Below are 17,540 nucleotides of genomic sequence, written 5' to 3'. Positions count from 1 at the left end.
CCCTCCTGCCTTCCAGCTCCATCTTCAGCACCCTTTTTTCAGTATATCTATTTCCCCTCCTGTCTAATTCCAAACTGAGCTGTTCCTTTGATATAACCCTGTCCCTCTGGGTTACTCCCAATCAAAATCTTCAGCTCTGCTACCTCCTGTCTTTTTGTCAGCACCACTATCTCCAAACCATACATCATAGCAGGTCTCACTACCATCTTGTAAATGTTCACTTTCACTCTTGCTGCTTCCTTTCTGTCACAAATCACCCTTGACACTCGTCTCCACCCACTCCACCCTCCCTGCAGTCTCTTTTTCACCACACTCGTGCACTGTCGGTTATTTTGAAAGGTTGACCCCAGGTATTTAAACTCGTCTACCTCCACTGCCTCTACTCATGGCTATTCCCTTAAGATGCAATAAGTGGTGACCTTTAAGAAAAAGTCATTGCATTGTGTACAGTGTTGTTCTATCTTGATGCTCTTGTTCCCTCATAGAGCAACACAAGAAAAACAGAATCTTGCATCTTTACTATAGCATCTATAAAGGGCCCAGTTTTTTAGTCAGGTACACAGAAGAGTATTGATTGTGTTTATGTAAAAATAGGCTTTACTGAAATGATGACATAAGATTAATTCACATGATAAACAGAGGAAGTTCACTTTTTTCTGGGCTCGGGTATTTTAGTTTTATCCATTGTGCTTCTAATTATGTTGTTTTTCTGTTCAAATGTACTCTTTAAGAGTGCAACAGCTTTTTCAGTAAGTCATTAGTAAGATATCTTAACACTAGAATATTTGTCTTAAACTTGAGTAATAAAAAAGGTATGAACAGGAATCATTGCATTCAGTAGTGCGTTTTTATTTGCCTTACTATTAAGAGCAACACATTTCTAAGCGAAACATAAAATATCTATGAACAAAAACTTAAAGGAGTAAAAAAAAAGAGTTTTTTTAGTAGCCTAACGTCTGGTAGCTTGTGCGCATCATCCACCTGTATTAAACATCAAGACTAATTGATGTCTTTCCCGTCCAGCCTCCCTTCCTGAGGGAAGCAACAAAGATATAGGATATCTTTCACTGAAAGTAATTCCGACATTGTGGTTCATCATCAACCAGGAGCACGGACGTTGTTGCCACCATGTAAGATTATACAAGTCTGCCCCCTATTGACCAAAAACTTTTAAGACTCAAAATCTGAGGTTGCAGGGTTGAGGAATTTCAGCGCATTAAGATCTCCCCTTGGGTCTGATTGGTAGAGCAGATACTCTATCAGTTCTGTGGGTAACTGAAGGTCACAAATCGCACCCAGCCTCTTGTTGCCCACAGCTTTCCTGATGTGTAGTCGGCACAGCTGCATTAGAGGAGACACTCCTGGGGACACTCAGGGGAGAAGCATGAGCCGTTATAGATGGTTAGCTTCTTGCTGCGCCACCAGCCCAGTGCAAAGTCTTGAGTGCAAAGTCTCGACTACCTCCTGCTTGTTTCAGAAGTCTCTCTGTAAGGCTGTTGGGCGGAGCGAGGTCCAGTGGCTGCCTGCCCTCTGAGTTCCTAAGGAAGAGATCCGCCCCATGTTCAAGCAGGACGGATGTCAACTCAGGGCTGGACTGACGGGCGGCCATGTGCAGAGGCGAGTCCCCAGACACGCTGCTGTTCACATTTGCACCTGAAGAAAAGAAAAGGCCAAATATGATGTCCCCACATTACATGAAATAAAGCTTTTGTTGTGGTTCAGGTAAAGGTTTTCTTTGTTAGAACAGTTGAACAACCCAAGTCAGGAAAAAACTGCTGTATTTTAATTTACAAGAATAAGGACAAGGAGTCCTGCAAAAGATGCTAAGAGTCTCCAAGCCTGGGATTACATGAAAAAACACAAAACCTGAAGCCACAAGAGGACTGTGGTTTCTTAGCGCAACATGCAAGGTAGCTTGTGAAAGTACATGCAAATATACAGAGTAGAGCTACTGTCTTAAAAGCCATGTTGGTACAAGAAATATTGATATGATTTGGGTTTGTTTACCGCACACTGAGGTTTGAAGTACTGATGATATTTTTGCAAGACATCTTCACTTTAGTGCCTGAAACCTTTGCGCAGCACCATAGCATGGCACATATTTCCATGTTATATACCTTTCTTGTTATTAAAATCCAGCCTCTACATTACCTGTACTGCTATTGTGTGTAATGTTTATGATATTACAAGAGTTTCTAAAGTAGCCCCTGCAGCTAGCCTCCACCAAACAGGTCTAATAAGATAATTAATTCTCTGCTCTATAAACCCAATCTTCAACCCCTACTAATGCTGGCTCATGTGATGTTGTGTGTAGGGGTTTATCTAATTTTCCACAGCTCTGTCTGCAGCCACAAAGGGTTTTATACGCAAGTTTTTGTACGCTTCTCTCAATAAAATATTGAACACTAGACTTGCACTCTGAATATCGCACAATGGAGCACCACTCTCTTTTTGCCATTGAAAAGGTCTCAAAGTCTTCCACCAACTGATAAGATATTGGAAGAATGGATATTCTTTTAGCAATAAAAGTTCTAATGAGAAGCTTTCTTACCCAGCTGCAATAGTTTCCTCACGGTGCTCAGATGCTGATTGGAGCAGGCAATCTGGAGAGGGGTTCCTAACTCGTCAACATGCTGATCCACATCTGCTCCGTACTGAACAAGAGGTTCAATGCACTCAGGATGACCTAGGGAGAGGAAACAGAAATCACCACAATGATAAGAAATGTTCTTGAAAGGTTCTGCTGTAAAAATCTGCTTTTGCCTGCCATTCAAGAGATTTTGGGACTTCTGCCAGGATAGATTTTTCACATATCTGAGTCTGACCTCGAACCTTTTGTTGCAGCTATATGAATTGGAGAACTGGACTGGCTGGTCCCCAGGGAAGCAGCTCCATGTTGAAGAAGCAGCGATACACAGGTCACGTGCCCCTGAGCACATGCTTCTGTCAGGGCAGTTTTTCCATCCACAGTTGAGCTGTTTACCTGATGCATGGCGATATAGCAATAAGGTTAACAATGAATAAAAAAAATCACTAAAAATATTTACACATGTTTTGGTTTGTTTAGTTACGTATTCTTACTGTCTTAGAAGGACTGTGACTACATAATTTCTTCAGGGATCATTAAAAATTTCTGACTCTGATTCTCATTCTGATAACGGTGGTTGGACAAATTTGGCTTTATATCAGCTGATATTTGTTTGTTAATGAGTTATTGTCCATGCACGACCGTGGCTGTGTATTCGGTTAAAATCTTACTGCAGTCTCCCATCAATAAGTTAATATTGGCAATAATTGACATGGTTGTTTTGGGAACGAACTGTGAGTCTCTTTCAAGCAAAAACTGACAGCATACCGTCTTAAATTTGAGATTCTCATGAATTCAGCCAAAAACCACAAATAAACCAACACCACATGATGATGCTTTACTGACATTTGCACCGTTTTCCATCAGAAGCTTGGCACAAGCCGTGTGACCTTGTGTACACGCCCCATGAAGGGGTGAGGCCATATCCAGAGTGTTCAGATTTACACATGCACCCTGTGAACAAAACACAGCACATATAGAGTCATTGAGGTAGATGCACATGGCAACTTTTGGAAAGCAAGCTGCCATATGAGGACACAGTCGCCTTATTAAAGGTTTCACATCATAGTGAGAAACACATGGTTATTTAACATCTAATATTATGGGAAGGCAACTTTTTTTTCCCCTTTTAGCACAACTTACAATATTCAGTTAAAACTCTACCTGATCAATGAGCTTTTGCAGGGTGAGGAGACGTCCGTTAAAGGCTGCTTCGTGAATTGGAGACCAGTCTGATTCAACATCTTTGTGCAGACAAATAAAATAGTTATTTAACTTAGAAACCTACCTGCATAGGTACATGAATACATTAGAAGACCGGATGAAAGTCTCTGCATAAAGCAGTAAATAGAGCCCAGCTGCAGTGTGAGCTTGCACTGTTACTCACCACTCATCAAAGGGTTTGAGAAACAAACAGTTCCACTTTGACATGTAGGGTCTCGCGGAGTGTTTTTCTGTCCAGCAGACATAACTCACAGTGTGGGTTCAAAAGCTCCTCTGTGGCCCGGTTGTCTTTCGCCACAGCCTTTGGAACCTAAACTGAACTGTGTCCAACTAGGAGTTAAATATATTTTGTCCTCATTTGTTTTTGTTTTGATCTTTTTCAGTAGATATGTGACTGACCTTGGTTCTGTCAGTGTTATTTCCTGTCACACAAAGTGTTTGCCATTCAGGAAGCAGGCTAGTTTCAAGCAGCAGTTTTAGTCTCAGCCAATGGAGGTGCAGAAAACGAGAGAAAGACGCCTGTTGAGCAGGTCTGTAGTTTGTGTGTAATATGACACTGTACCTCCACACCCATCCTCTCCAGCAGGAAACATGGGCGGCGCTGGGGGAGGGGGTTTCTGGCGTTTTAACTTTAATAAAGGGAAATTAATATTCGGTGTTTATTATAAAGTTGTGCCCCCCTCAGAAAAATATTATGCATCATTGGTTTAAAAACTTGGAGGCAAGAGTGACTTTCTACATTTAAAGAATTTGATCTTCATGCAGTATATTGTTTCCAGTTATCGGATATAATAAGCTCTTTAAAATTATGCCCAGATTTTATGACTTTGGTTACATTTTCTTGAAAATTGTTACTTGACATAAAGCGCTCACTTTGTTGCAACTGGTTTGTTAAAAGTAGCTCTAATCATTTTGAAAGTTTTCTTCAGCAATAACGCTTCATGCCATGGTATATTATTGGATTTTCTGAGGTCCTTTGATATTTGTGGGATATTTGTGGGATGATGCTGTGGCTGCTTTATGAGTCTGCGGTGACCAGTGCCATCTGCTGCGCTGTGGTATGCTGAGGCAGCAGACTGAGAGTAACAAGCATCAGACAGACTCAACAAACTGATCCACAAAGCCCAGTAATGTTGTGGGTGTGGAGCTTGACTTTTTGATGGTGGTGTTAGAAAGGAGGATGTTGTCCCGGTTTGCTTACCACATAACATCACAGGAAATCATTCCTACCTGTGGCCATCAGTCTTTACAACTTCACCCTGTGAAACAGTTTTTTTATTCTATATAGTATTTTTACGAAATAATTACAGTCATTGCACATGTGACATGAGACACAGAGAGCAAAGGAAAGCAGCAAAATGGTACCAAAGACTTTCATACACTCTGCAATCTCATTTTTATTTCTGGGGATGGCCAACAGTTTCAGAGGAAGGAAGTCACGTGGAGAGAAGCTCAAAATATAATACACACACAGACTTTCCTGCTAAGGATTTCATTCCTCCACTGTGGCTTTACACAGCTGACTGTTGGTTGTTGATGTTTTAATGGTTCAGACCTCGTGCATTAGAACCTTTGACTTGGCAAAACTTTGTTTGACATGAGTCGGTGTCCTGCTGACCTTTCCTTTAATTTAGCACACCCACGGGTCCATTTTTCATTCTAGAGTTGCCTCTACTGTTCATGTATAAATTGCTTAACACCTTTTCTTACCCAAAAGCAACCTTCTTTTTAAAATTTCTTACCTAATATTATTTACATTACAGCTGAAAAGTAAATGCATTTGGACCTGGACACAGTAAATGTGCTGCTTAATTATTACTGGTCTGTGTCCTGTGTGAATTACAGAAAATAAAATCTGTAATCAATCATGGTAGCAGCTAATTCATTTAAAATATTTATTAAAATGTATTTTGCATAATGTAAGAATTGCATATTACATCAGCTCAATTCTTTAGAGCTATAGAATATATGCAGACCAGCAGAGGGCAGTCACAGAGAGCAGATGTTCAAAGCAAATCAATACTGTAATTGTATTCCTATGGGAGCTGTTAATCTCTGGCAAAAGGCTACACACTCGCTGTACAATTGACTTTGTGCCTTGTCAGGGAAAGGTGCATATGGATTAGAAAAGCTCTTTGCAAACTGAATGAATGTCTTCTCTGTATTTCAGAATAATGAAGGCCCTTGATGCTTTGTTCCCCAAATAAATCTGCTTCAAATGTCCACCAGTTTTCTCAGATCTCAGGCCAGGCAAGCAGATCCAGCAGCTATGACCTCTCCTGTATTTGGACTTCATACAAGACTCAGCTAACCCATGCAAGCACAGTGCACCACATGTCAGCTTTTCTGTCTGGAGTCTAAGAAATGGGTTGAAACCATTTAGACCCAAGCTTTCCGTGCTCGTGGATCACGTTTAAACAGGGCATAGTGCAGATACGACTCGATTTGACTAGGAAAAATGTAAACAAATAGATAAACTCAAAGCACGTAGGTTTAGTTGTTTACTGATCACTTGGTACAGCTCACCAGAGGACCATTCACAGCTCACCAAAAGGTGGAGGAGTCCCAGTTTATGCATGCAGACATGAAGGGGTTTGCATCACCTCCAGGAGGAGGGCATAGATCTTCTGCCTTTACAGAGAACACTTCTTAATCACGTGTTGTGCCAAAAAGCAACTAACAACAAGTGGTTTCCTGTATTTGCCTAAAAACTGATGTAAGTGACTTGTTGGTCAAACATATCTATGATGAATGATATCAAGTCATTCTGAGTCAGAAAGAGAATTCAAGTCACAAGGTAGAAGCTGCAGTCGGTTTTTCGGCAAAGAGACTTTTATATATCCTTTATTCATCTGGGTAAAAACTGTCATTAACATTAAAAATGTCTTTTTCAAAAGAGCTCTGGCTGAGAGGGCAGCAGAAAGATCAACAAATACAACATCACGGTTTTATGAAGATATTTTAAATGGCCATAGAGGCCTGAATTGATTATAATGCGGGTACAATAACGCAGAGCCATAAAGATATTTACAAATGGGACATTTCTTTGTTAACACTGTTTAAAAATTCAATGGACTACAGTCCGTTTAACAAAATAAGCAAATATATTACACATAAAAACGCACAGAAACATCAGAAATCACTTTTTGGCACAACACCTGTCCGGCTTGAAACTTTCAGCTGTCCAAGAGACTGACAGAGATTAAATGTTTGGGGATGTCTGTGTGGTATTTCACGTCCTGTGTAAAAAAGTACTATTTCTCTAATGAACGGAATTAGTCATGCAAAGGGGTTAACAGCAGAAATGGGGACTAATTGGTTGATTTACATATATTTTTATACACTAATGTAAATATAATATAATAAGATCATAATATTGTGATGTTTTGTGCATTTGCGGGCTTTTCTGTAAATCGTTTAAACTGATACATAAATACACAGAGTACTGTGATGAAGCCACCCCTTTTAAGACCTTTTAAGACCTTTTCAAACAACGGCGCTTTGTCGGATTCTTGCTTTGTGTGACACAGTTAAGCTACAACTGCAGGGATTAAATGGAAGCACATGATGATTCAACCCCGTGATTTCTCAGTTGGGTCATGGACTCAGTCATTTCCTCTCGTTTTCTTTTCTTTGTCTTCTTTCTTCTGGCACGGTAGTTCATTTTCTTCCTTTCTCTTTCTCCGCGCTGCTTTTTCCTTCAGTCCATCATGGCATCTCCGCGGATGGAGACTTTCTGCTGCCCGAACCGAGACGCGGCGACAGAGTTTGTGGTCACTTTTCAGCCCGTCTTATTCGGCGCTTTAAGTCTGGGAAGCGCGGCTTTAAGCCTCTTATTCGCTATTTTACAAATTCTACCAAAACGCAAAGGATACAGAAGACTCGGGCAGTATCCTCTGCCAAGGCCTGCGTCCTCCTCGCGGATATTGTTCATCATCAGTATATGTGACATATTGGGATGCACAGGTAGAGAAGAAACTGCTGGCATTGACCTACTTTTTCTCTTCATAGTTGAGGCAAAGAGCGAGTTAGTTTTCGCAGCGTGGTTTTGCTTGCTGGATCTAATTACGCACGCACATACTTTCCTTTTAACCCCTTTGTTGCACTGCATTGCATAGGTGCAACTATGAGAAATGTGTCTGTTAAAAGAAAAGTGTGAGATTTAATCTGCAATAGTCGATGCTACATATATTTTTACAAGATAAAATGTGTGCCCAGGGTCATGAATTCAATTAAAATCAAAAGAACGAATCGGGATCCTCTCATGTGAGTGATGAAATAACTCAGAAGATGCTGCACTTTTACTTGGCCTAGATTGATTGGAATGCGGCGGATTTCTCAAAGTCACACAGGGATGACACGATAATCTTTCCAAATACAAATGTAAAAAAATTAAATGTAAATAAAAACAGTATTTAGTATGATTGTTTAGATTATTTCATATGTATTTTTGTTGAAATCCTTATCTGTGAGAAAGCAATTATTGGATTTTGAAAATTGTTTAGATTTTGAATTTGATGCCAGCACTTTTTTTTTTTTAGATGAGTGACAGCGGGCCAGTTTCCTTCACATACTCGTTCACCAAATATTATTTACTGATGTTTGAGAAAATGCAGGGTTTGGTTTGACATTGTCTTGCTGAAATAAGTAAGGCCTTATAAGGTCTTTCCAGTGCCTGCATGTGAATCTTTCATCACTAAATAGGCCTTCACAGAACGGTTAGTAGAGCATGATTGCATGGTATGCAACAGTGAGTTTTCCACTTCACCTATGCCCATCTTAAGTGAGCGTGACCCAGAGTTGGCACCAGTGTTTCTGGATCTTGTATGTATTTTTCCCCCTTTGCATTGTAGAGGTTCAGCTCACATTTGTGAATGCAGCAATAAACTGTGCTGTTGGCCAGTGGTTAAAGTTAGTGTTAATGTCCAAGTCACTATTTAGTTCTTTGAAAGCTTGTTTTTGACATTCATAAATTGAAATTTTGTGCTATGATCTCAAATTGTTGACTTAGTAACTCAAAATGTAGACTTGTGGTTGGCTCTTTTTTATGGCTAAAATAAGCTTCCACAGTTTCTTGGGATTTCAACTATTCAGTATAGTTTTTGACTCTGTTGAATCGAGTAGTCTGCATCTTCTGAATCTTTGATGCTATTGCATACTGTAAAGAATGCAACCATATTCTTTGAATTTTTATATTGAGAAATGTTATTCTTGTAGGCAGTCTATCAAAGAGTGGCAAACCCCTCCTGAGATGCTCTCTGAGTACTTATGATGTTGCTAATTAATAGAGTGAGCAGATATCAACAAAGTAAATGTGGGCCAAACACTGTTTGTCTGGAACAAAGTGGGACTCATTAACAATGCTGGAAAGTGGTCAAGTGTATTATATTTTAACATTTCAAACTCACTGGTATTTGAGCTGCTGTTGAGTCTGGTAACAGTCTTTGGGTTTCAGAAGGAGTGCAAACAAAGAGAAAAACTTTATATCTCAGTATTGTTTTATTCTCTTTTCCATCATATTTGCCAACATCTGCAAAACCTGTGATTTTCTGGTGACTTGTAACTTTCACTGATGGCATGTCCATTCAAATCCAGAATGGACATGTCATTAAAGCTTTAACGTTTAACCTTTTCATTTAAACAAAGGTTTTAAATGTTTTAAATTGTATACATTAATTTCTTTAACTTAAATTGTACACAGCATCCCAACCTCTTTTTTTTTCTAAATGGGTTGATTTCTGTGTACTTGGTGCCCATGGAGATTCATGCACCGCTGCAGGGTAGCAGCTTGAAACCCGCTGATGACACAGATTAAAATGAAATACAGAACAGTAATAAAGATTCTGGGAGTGCTTCCATTGTTCCATTCGGCAGTGAAGCTAGGAAGTTTCATGGAGGAAATGGAAACACCCTTATAAAACACACCTGGTGGGCGTTAATATTTCCACATTGTAAAATAACTCTTGAAAGGACGCTGCCACTTAAATCTAATTAGTCAAAGCACTTAATAATAAAAGCTGAAAATAATAAATCTGTGGTGTTTTAAAAGTAATGAAACCCACACCAAGTTTACATCTCCTGGTAATGTTTTCGCCTTAATTATATTTGCTTGCAAAGCGGGATTTCCTCCTCAGCAGCTACAATTAAATATCATGCACTGTTTCCTTCTTGCAGGTGTCATTGTAAGATCATCTGTGTGGCTAGGTCTGCCAAACATCGTCGACCACATCTCAGTAGTCAACAACACTGATGTCTGGCCAGAAGTCTTCTGCGTAGGCAGCGCAGTATGTATTTTTTTGCAATAGTGAGATAGACTTATATATGCCTTGATAACACAGATGTTGAAAGCAGAGATGTGTAGTTATTAAGACAAAAGGATAGCAATAACTTTTACATTAGAAAAATTATTATAGAAAAATACACTTAGATTTGTTCGTTCCAATAATATTCACTTCACGCACAGAAGAGGTCATTTTGTTTAATGCATCATCACACATGACACAAATAGCTGATAAGCCAAGTAAACAACACATCTTTATCAGTTATTATGATCTGTAAAATAAGTGTAAGGCATGCAATTTATGTGTTGCAGATGTGGATCCAGTTGTTTTTTAGCGCTTCTTTCTGGTGGACCTTTTGTTATGCGGTTGACGTCTTCCTGGTGGTGAAAACATCTGCGGGAATCAGGTTCCCCCCACCTCACCTTCCATTCGCAATTCATTATCACCTTAGCTTCTCCTCTGATAGGATGCAAGTTGAAGCAGTATATTTTTACCAAGCAGAGTGTGAAACATTTTTCTCTCACAATGCTCAACTGCCACCTGTATTTTTATATTTTGGTTTTCACAAGATAAAACTGGTTTGAATCAACTCTTTTATTCTAAACTAAAGGTGCAGGATTCCATGCTGTCTATTGTTGCTATAGTCTGAGTTTTACAAGCCTCTCGTACTTCTCTCCCCACTCAGTCTTATTCAATTGCATTTTGTACAACAAATAAATGGGGGAAAAATATCCTCAAGATAAAGAATGACAACACGTAGTGTGAGCTTGGTCTCATGACTTTGGTTTTTTCTTCTCCCCCAACAGCACCATTATACTCTACCACATGATTACATGGGGCCTGGCTGTGCTGCTGTGTGTTGAAGGAGTGGCCATGCTGTACTATCCATCTATTTCTGAGTAAGATACCACTGACTGCTGTCCTGCTGACAGGCACATTTAAGCATCCGTTGGTGGAAAAATAGAAAATTAACATTTTCGTGTTCACATATTAACAGCCACAATAACATAACAGCAGAGAACTTATCAAACATATCAGTGGTTCTAACCATGTCTTAAAAAACGTCATTATTTCCATAGAAAAAGTCTGCTGTTGTATGGCTTTTATTAAGTGTTAAGTACAGCATTTTCTGACGTAGAGAAATATTACAATAATTCTGTTAACTATCACAAAGTTGATTTTTGATGCTGAATGAACTATTTCTCATGTTTTTTTTCTTCTCCCAGCTGTGAGCAGGGCCTCCAACATGCTATTCCTCACTATGTCACCACATACGCACCGATGCTGCTCGTTCTCATAGCCAACCCTGTGTTTTTTAATCGGACCGTATCTACTGGTGAGTTCCTCGCTCTCGAATTTCTCTGACAAATGCAACTTCTTACACATGTAAATGAGGGGAAATAAGATGCTTTCTCATCTCTCTCGCCTAGTGACATCTTTGCTGAAAGGACGACAAGGAATCTATACGGAAAATGAGAGGCGGCTGGCGAATGAGATAAAAATACGCTTCTTTAAAATTATGCTGGTGTTCTTTATTTGGTAAGTTAAGAACTAGTTTTGGGAAGGAAATAAGTGCTTCTTGCTATGTAGTAAATATAAATCTAGTGCTACGAGCCGGCAGCCTGTTAACATAGACAGAAAATGCACTGATAAGATGAAACAAAATGAATCTATCCACATGTTAAATCACCTTTGTTTGACCCATGAACCGCACCGTATAATACAGAAAAATCTCACTTGATTTCTGAGCTGAGTGAACACTTTGCTAAAGAGTTTCTGGTCTCGTTTGCTTTTTTCATGTCTCTTTTAACACAAAATAGCATCATTTTATAAAATCATGGTACTGTTTGGATTAAAAATGGACAATTATAGAGTGCAGCTGCCAAGTGGTTTAGAAGTTGTTACCATATCAGTGTGACGTGTCCTCAATTTCTCATTCAGCTCCACCTCTCAAACCTAACCCAGTTTCATGGTGACTATGTACAAAACAAAATGGCAAAGAGTCCACTGAACTTTAAGAACAACCTGAGTGTTTCCACTGTTAATTCAGTTCAATTCAATGTTATTATGCAGCATCAAATCACTAACAACAGCTGTTTCAAAGTAAAGATCCTACAATAATTGGGAGAAAGCCCCAACTCTCGAACGACACCCTGTGAATAACCTGTGAAGTTTATTCTGTGAAGTTTTGGTAGCTTGCTGGGCTGAAGCATCCAGGTGTGTGTAAACAATGCCACAATTCCCCAATAAATTCAAAATACAGACCCAATGCAATGCTCAGATTAATTGCAAACAACCCATTAGCTAGATATCGGACTCTACAGGCCTCATTTAGCATGGCAAATGTTCATGAACTCCTCTAAATATCATAATATTAAAATGTCTGTGAAATGAGTGAAATGTAAGGCCATCTGTCATACTGAAGTTTGGCTGAAAAAATCTAAAACAGAACAGTTAAAAAAGAAAAGTGTTGTGATGGCCCGGTCAAATTCCAGACGTCAGTGCTGAAATGCTGTGGCAACACATTAAGAGAGCTGTGCATAAACAAATGCCTACAAACCTCAATGAATTGAAGCAATGATGTAAAGAAGATGGGGTTGAAATTCCTCCACACTGATGTGAGAGACTGCAAAGGTCATACAGAAAACAATTACTTCAAGTTATTGTTGCTAAAGGTGTTTCTACAAGCTATTGAATCGTGGGGTGCACTTATTTTTCCACAGGACTGCATAAAATAATGAGAAACCTTTTTCCCATGACTGTATGCCTGTCTTTTATATACTGCCTAAGGTTTAACCGGTTTAAAAACCAGAATGTAAAAAACGTTGTAGTTTTATGGATGGGTGATCCAGACTAATTCTTTCCACTGACAGCAAATTATCAGTCTTGGCAAGTTTTTTGGCAACTTCACACTGTAAGAAAGGCCAGGTTATATTTCGGAGGCTAGGTCGAGAAGTTATTAATCCAGTATTCTTTTAATAACTTAAATTTAACTGCATTAAATTTTGTGTTTATGAGGATGAACCTGAGGGCAAATTGATTTTTAAAACTCACAAAGTCACAGAAACTAAAGCCAAGCCTGCTTAAAGATTTCAATATTTCAATTTCAGTAAACAGGCCAAAACATGCAAAACAATTATTTGTGATTTCAAACTTTTTATACCTAACCATTAGGTCTTTTCAATGATTTGTAAATAAGAAACATCATTAACATTTTAATGTTCTTGTAATAAGATGTGGGGGTTTTTTCTTCTCCGATGTTTTAGCTGGGTTCCCAACATCATTAATGAGAGCCTCCTCTTCTACCTGGAGATGCAGATAGACATCAGTGACAATAGTTTGAGGAATATCAGGAACACAGCGCTCATCACATGGTTTATCATGGTGGGTTTTAACAGGAAACCAGCGTACAGCACGCTACTTTAACCTGCATGCAATCCCTTGAAAATCTTTATATTCCACTCTTTCAGGGTATACTGAACCCCATGCAGGCTTTCCTTAACACCCTGGCCTTTCATGGCTGGACAGGCTTTGACATTGACTTCAGCCTGCAGCAGAGGAGGGAGCTGGTCTGGGACTCTGTCTCTACTTCAGCAGCTAACATGACTTCCCATAACCCTGTGGTGGGAACTACTCTGCTTTACCAGAGTCACGTCCAGGAATCACAGAAGAACATGATGGGAAACGGGCAACACCACTCTGATGCCATCAGCGTCCTCTCAGAAGGTAAACGGCATGTCAATGGTGGTAGCAGCTCGCCAGTATATCAGGGCTGGTGATGCTAAAAAGATATCAGCATCATATACTGTATGGGCTACCTCCCCTTAATATGAAGCACGGTTTAGTATTTTCTTTGAGATCTGAATACTGTTATGTTTTGTTTTGTCTTTTTTAAAAATAAATGAGCTTTATCAAGGTGTTGCAATGGCCTAGTCACAGTAGAGAGCCACTAAAGCAAACATAAAGCTCGCTGTGATTCATTTTAAATAGAATTTTATATTGTACTGCTGTACTGTAGCTGACGCTTACTGGGTGGAACCATGAATCATGTTGTGACGTTACGCAACACCCTCCACAATTGTCTTCATTTCTTCTTTTTGATTTGTACTGAATGCAACAGCAATGGGAAACTGCAGAGCACAGGAAGTTAAAAGATTTTCTGTGGAGAATGAACTAAAGTGATTAGAACTTTGCTGCTATCGCTCTGAATGTGTTGCTTTATTTATAGATGACTGACATGCTGTGTAATTTCATCAGCTGCAGTTTTTCAAGGTGCTACTCTGGTGCCAAGCTATCACACAGCGCATTAAGTGCAGATAATAAACAGAGAGCAGTGGAAGCCAATAAGAAAGAAAAACAGGTAGAATACATCACTCTGTCTGATACTGACTTTTAGCCAGGAAAAATAAGGAGATTAGATTCTGCATATATACTTTCAACAGCCACTTTATTAGGTACGCCTGTTTAACTGCTTGATGTAAATATCGAATCAACCAATCACATGACAGAAAATCAATACATTTAGGCATCCAGACATTATTAAGATGATATGCTGAAGTTCAAGCATCAGAATGGGGAAGAAAGGTGATTTAAGTAACTCTGAACACGGCATTATTGTAGGAGCCAAAGGGGTTGGTCTGAGTATTTCAGAAACTGCTGACCTTCTGGCATTTTCCCACACAACCATCTCTAGGGTTTAATGTCCAAAAGAGAGAAAATATTCAGTAAGCAGCACTTCTCTGTATGAAAATGCCTTCTTAATGCCAGCAGTCATAGAAGAGTGACTCCTTCAAGCTGATAGGGAGGGAACAGTAACTCAAAATAACTATGGCAGAAGAGAACACATCAAACCTGGAAGCAGAGGGGCTACCACAGCAGAAGAATAGACTTTGGTGCCACTCCTGTCAACTAAGAACAGGAAAGTGAGGCTACAGTTTGCAGAGGCTCACCACAATAGAAGATGTATTTTTAAATTTAAAAATAATGAAGTTGCCTGGTCTGATGATTCAGAAAAGCTGGGATTTGGCATGAACAACATGAAAGCATGGATCAATCCTAACTTGTATCAAAGCTCAGGTGATGTAATGGTGTGTGGCATATTTTTTTGTCACATTTTGCCCCCCTTATTATTCGCTAAGCGTTTAAATGCCACAGCCTGCCCGAGTATTGTTGCTGACAATGTTCATCTGATCATGACCACAGTGTACCCATCTTCTCACGGTTGCCTCCATCCCCACGCTTCCTGTCAAGACTCAGATTTCTCAAACTGATTTCTCGAACACGACAAGGAGTTCACTGTACTCAAATGGCCTCCACAGTCACCAGATCTTAATCCAATAGAGCACCTTTGGGATCTGGTGGAACAGATTTGCATTATGGATGTGGAGCTAACAAATCTGCTGCAACTGTGCGATGCTATCATGGCAATATGAAGCAGAATCTGAGCGATGTTTCCAGCACCTTGTTGATTCCTTGCATGAAGAATTAAGGCAGCTCTGAAGGCAAGAGAGGGTCCAACCCCGTACAAGTGAGGCGTACCTAAAGCGTTCGATGTAGTATGCAGATTACATCGAAAAAAGAAAATGACGAGTTCATTCTTTGACTTTCCAGCAATGTATTTCACAAACACGTTTGCAACTTACTGTGACGCACTGCTTCACATCTGCTCTGTGATTCATTCTCTGCCACATGCGCTAAAAAAAGGATGTGAAAACTGCAAAAAGGAATTGAAGCTGCTCTGCTGGACAAGCTGTGATAACACAATTTTCAATTTATGCTAAGCATCCATTAAGCTGCACCAGCTTATTAAAAAAAAATATATATAAATTGTATCAAGTACAGCAACACAAATTGGTCTATAATTTGACATCAGTGCATAATATAGCAGCAATTCTAACTTATAATTTGAAGAGATTATAACGCTATAGTCCCTCAAAAGCTGTTTTAAAGTTCAGCTAATTTTTCATTGTGAATATTCAAACTTTATATGCTGAGTCCTTTTGAATATCGTGGAAACAACTCCCAGTTATATCTATATGTACTGTAGCTCAACACTTATGTGCATTTGCAGCATATTCATGTTAATTTTATCCCTGAGTGACAATTGTGCACCGTACACCTCATGGACAAAATCCTTTCAGTGCTTTGTACCACCAGTGTCCCTGACATGTTAAGTATATTAAAAAATAAAGTTAATCTTTGAAAGAATATGTTTTTTCCCCCCATTCTTGTTTATAGACCATGTTTTTTTTTTTAATGCATTTAAAAACCACAAATCATCATTTCCACATTAAAAGCTGCATGGAAAGATATATGTTAACACAAATACGCAGTTTTGATAAGCTGAGTTGGTGTAATGCGCAGAAGCACCAAGTAATCTACCCCTATTTTGTCTTGCTAGGTTCAGAGTCTAGTACAGTTGAAATCCACATTTCCAGCGAGCTACAAGACTATGAGGATGTAGACGCAGACGGAGAATCCTTGGAGAACTCTGTGAGGCACTAACTGGGGTCGTCCACAAACCACCTTCCTCCACTTTGCTGCACCGCATTGCTTTTGTGGTCACGTTTTTTGTAGATGGTCTCCCATTAAGCCTTTGTTTTCCTGCTGAGATTTGAACTGGTCATGAGTTTCATTATTTGGTATGACAGACTAAGCCTCATTCCTGAGTCCAATCCTTTTTTTTTTTTTTTTTTTTTTAAATCCCTTTCCATAAAAAGAAAAAAACAAAAGTGCTACGTTTCAGACCCATCAACTCAACAGTCCCAGAATGAACACGGCTGACCTTTAAAAGTACTTTAAGTGCTTGAAGAAGCATTTCTTCAAATTCTTTAAATTGTATACACTGATTTTGTGACAAGAATCGTTTTCATTAAGCTGTAAAAGCCCCACAAAATGAAATAAGCTAAATAACTAATCTTAAAACAAAGTTATTGTATTGCCAGGTGTCCATGTTGTATTTTTACACACATGTATTTCATGCTATATTAAATATCTAAATATCTTTTACACTTTTGACTCAAAAACCTTTCAATTTTTCCCCAAATCTACAATATGTTAATGAGCTCAAGAAAAAAGGGGGAAAACACACAATTCAAGACAAAGGCTTGAGTTCTGTTATCAAAATAGAGTAATTTATTTGAGACACTGAATGACTTCAATGTTTTTTTTTTCTTGGAAACAGGTGACAGACCCTGGATCAGGGTGAAAAAGATAGTAGCCGTCACAGCGCTTATTCCATATTGGGCTCCTTAGCATGCCAAGAATGGCCACTGACCTACAGCCCAATGCTCAGTCTGACACAGACAATAATGGCTCTTAGCAAATTTAAAAAAAAAAGTAGTCAAAAAAAAATTAAACACCCATTAGTATCCAATTGTGACATTAAAAAAAAAACAAAAAAAATAAAAACAAATAGTTGGACCTTGACTTTCAGCAAAATGTGATTT

At 39.1% G+C, this 17,540-nt stretch overlaps 2 protein-coding genes across 3 annotated transcripts; one reads left to right on the top strand and one right to left on the bottom strand.

Moving 5' to 3' along the window:
* Positions 1-655: 655 nt before the first annotated feature.
* On the bottom strand, positions 656-4,338 carry LOC146651054 (ankyrin repeat and SOCS box protein 9-like). Of its 2 annotated transcripts, XM_085384377.1 has the most exons (7): positions 3,975-4,337; positions 3,752-3,831; positions 3,434-3,541; positions 2,833-2,983; positions 2,552-2,686; positions 1,462-1,653; positions 659-1,361 (listed from the first exon to the last, which is right to left on the bottom strand). In XM_085384377.1, the coding sequence occupies exons 1-7, from the start codon at positions 4,054-4,056 to the stop codon at positions 1,171-1,173; spliced, it is 939 nt and encodes a 312-aa protein (XP_085240503.1). In that variant the 5' UTR covers positions 4,057-4,337; the 3' UTR covers positions 659-1,170. The 2 variants fall into 2 exon arrangements, with proteins under 2 accessions (XP_085240504.1, XP_085240503.1); XM_085384378.1 differs by lacking the exon at positions 3,434-3,541 and having other exon boundaries at positions 656-1,361; positions 3,975-4,338.
* A 2,704-nt stretch (positions 4,339-7,042) lies between these two features.
* On the top strand, positions 7,043-17,524 carry gpr143 (G protein-coupled receptor 143). Its single transcript, XM_085383810.1, has 9 exons — positions 7,043-7,777; positions 9,986-10,095; positions 10,404-10,498; positions 10,899-10,991; positions 11,319-11,428; positions 11,523-11,631; positions 13,359-13,476; positions 13,563-13,818; positions 16,493-17,524. The coding sequence occupies exons 1-9, from the start codon at positions 7,522-7,524 to the stop codon at positions 16,594-16,596; spliced, it is 1,251 nt and encodes a 416-aa protein (XP_085239936.1). The 5' UTR covers positions 7,043-7,521; the 3' UTR covers positions 16,597-17,524.
* Positions 17,525-17,540: the final 16 nt, after the last annotated feature.

This window comes from Rhamphochromis longiceps, linkage group LG16 (assembly GCF_057381845.1).
Source record: "Rhamphochromis longiceps isolate RC_006_pf linkage group LG16, R_longiceps_female_GT1.1, whole genome shotgun sequence".
NCBI lineage: Eukaryota > Metazoa > Chordata > Actinopteri > Cichliformes > Cichlidae > Rhamphochromis > Rhamphochromis longiceps.
This window is presented reverse-complemented; position numbering and strand designations above follow the sequence as displayed.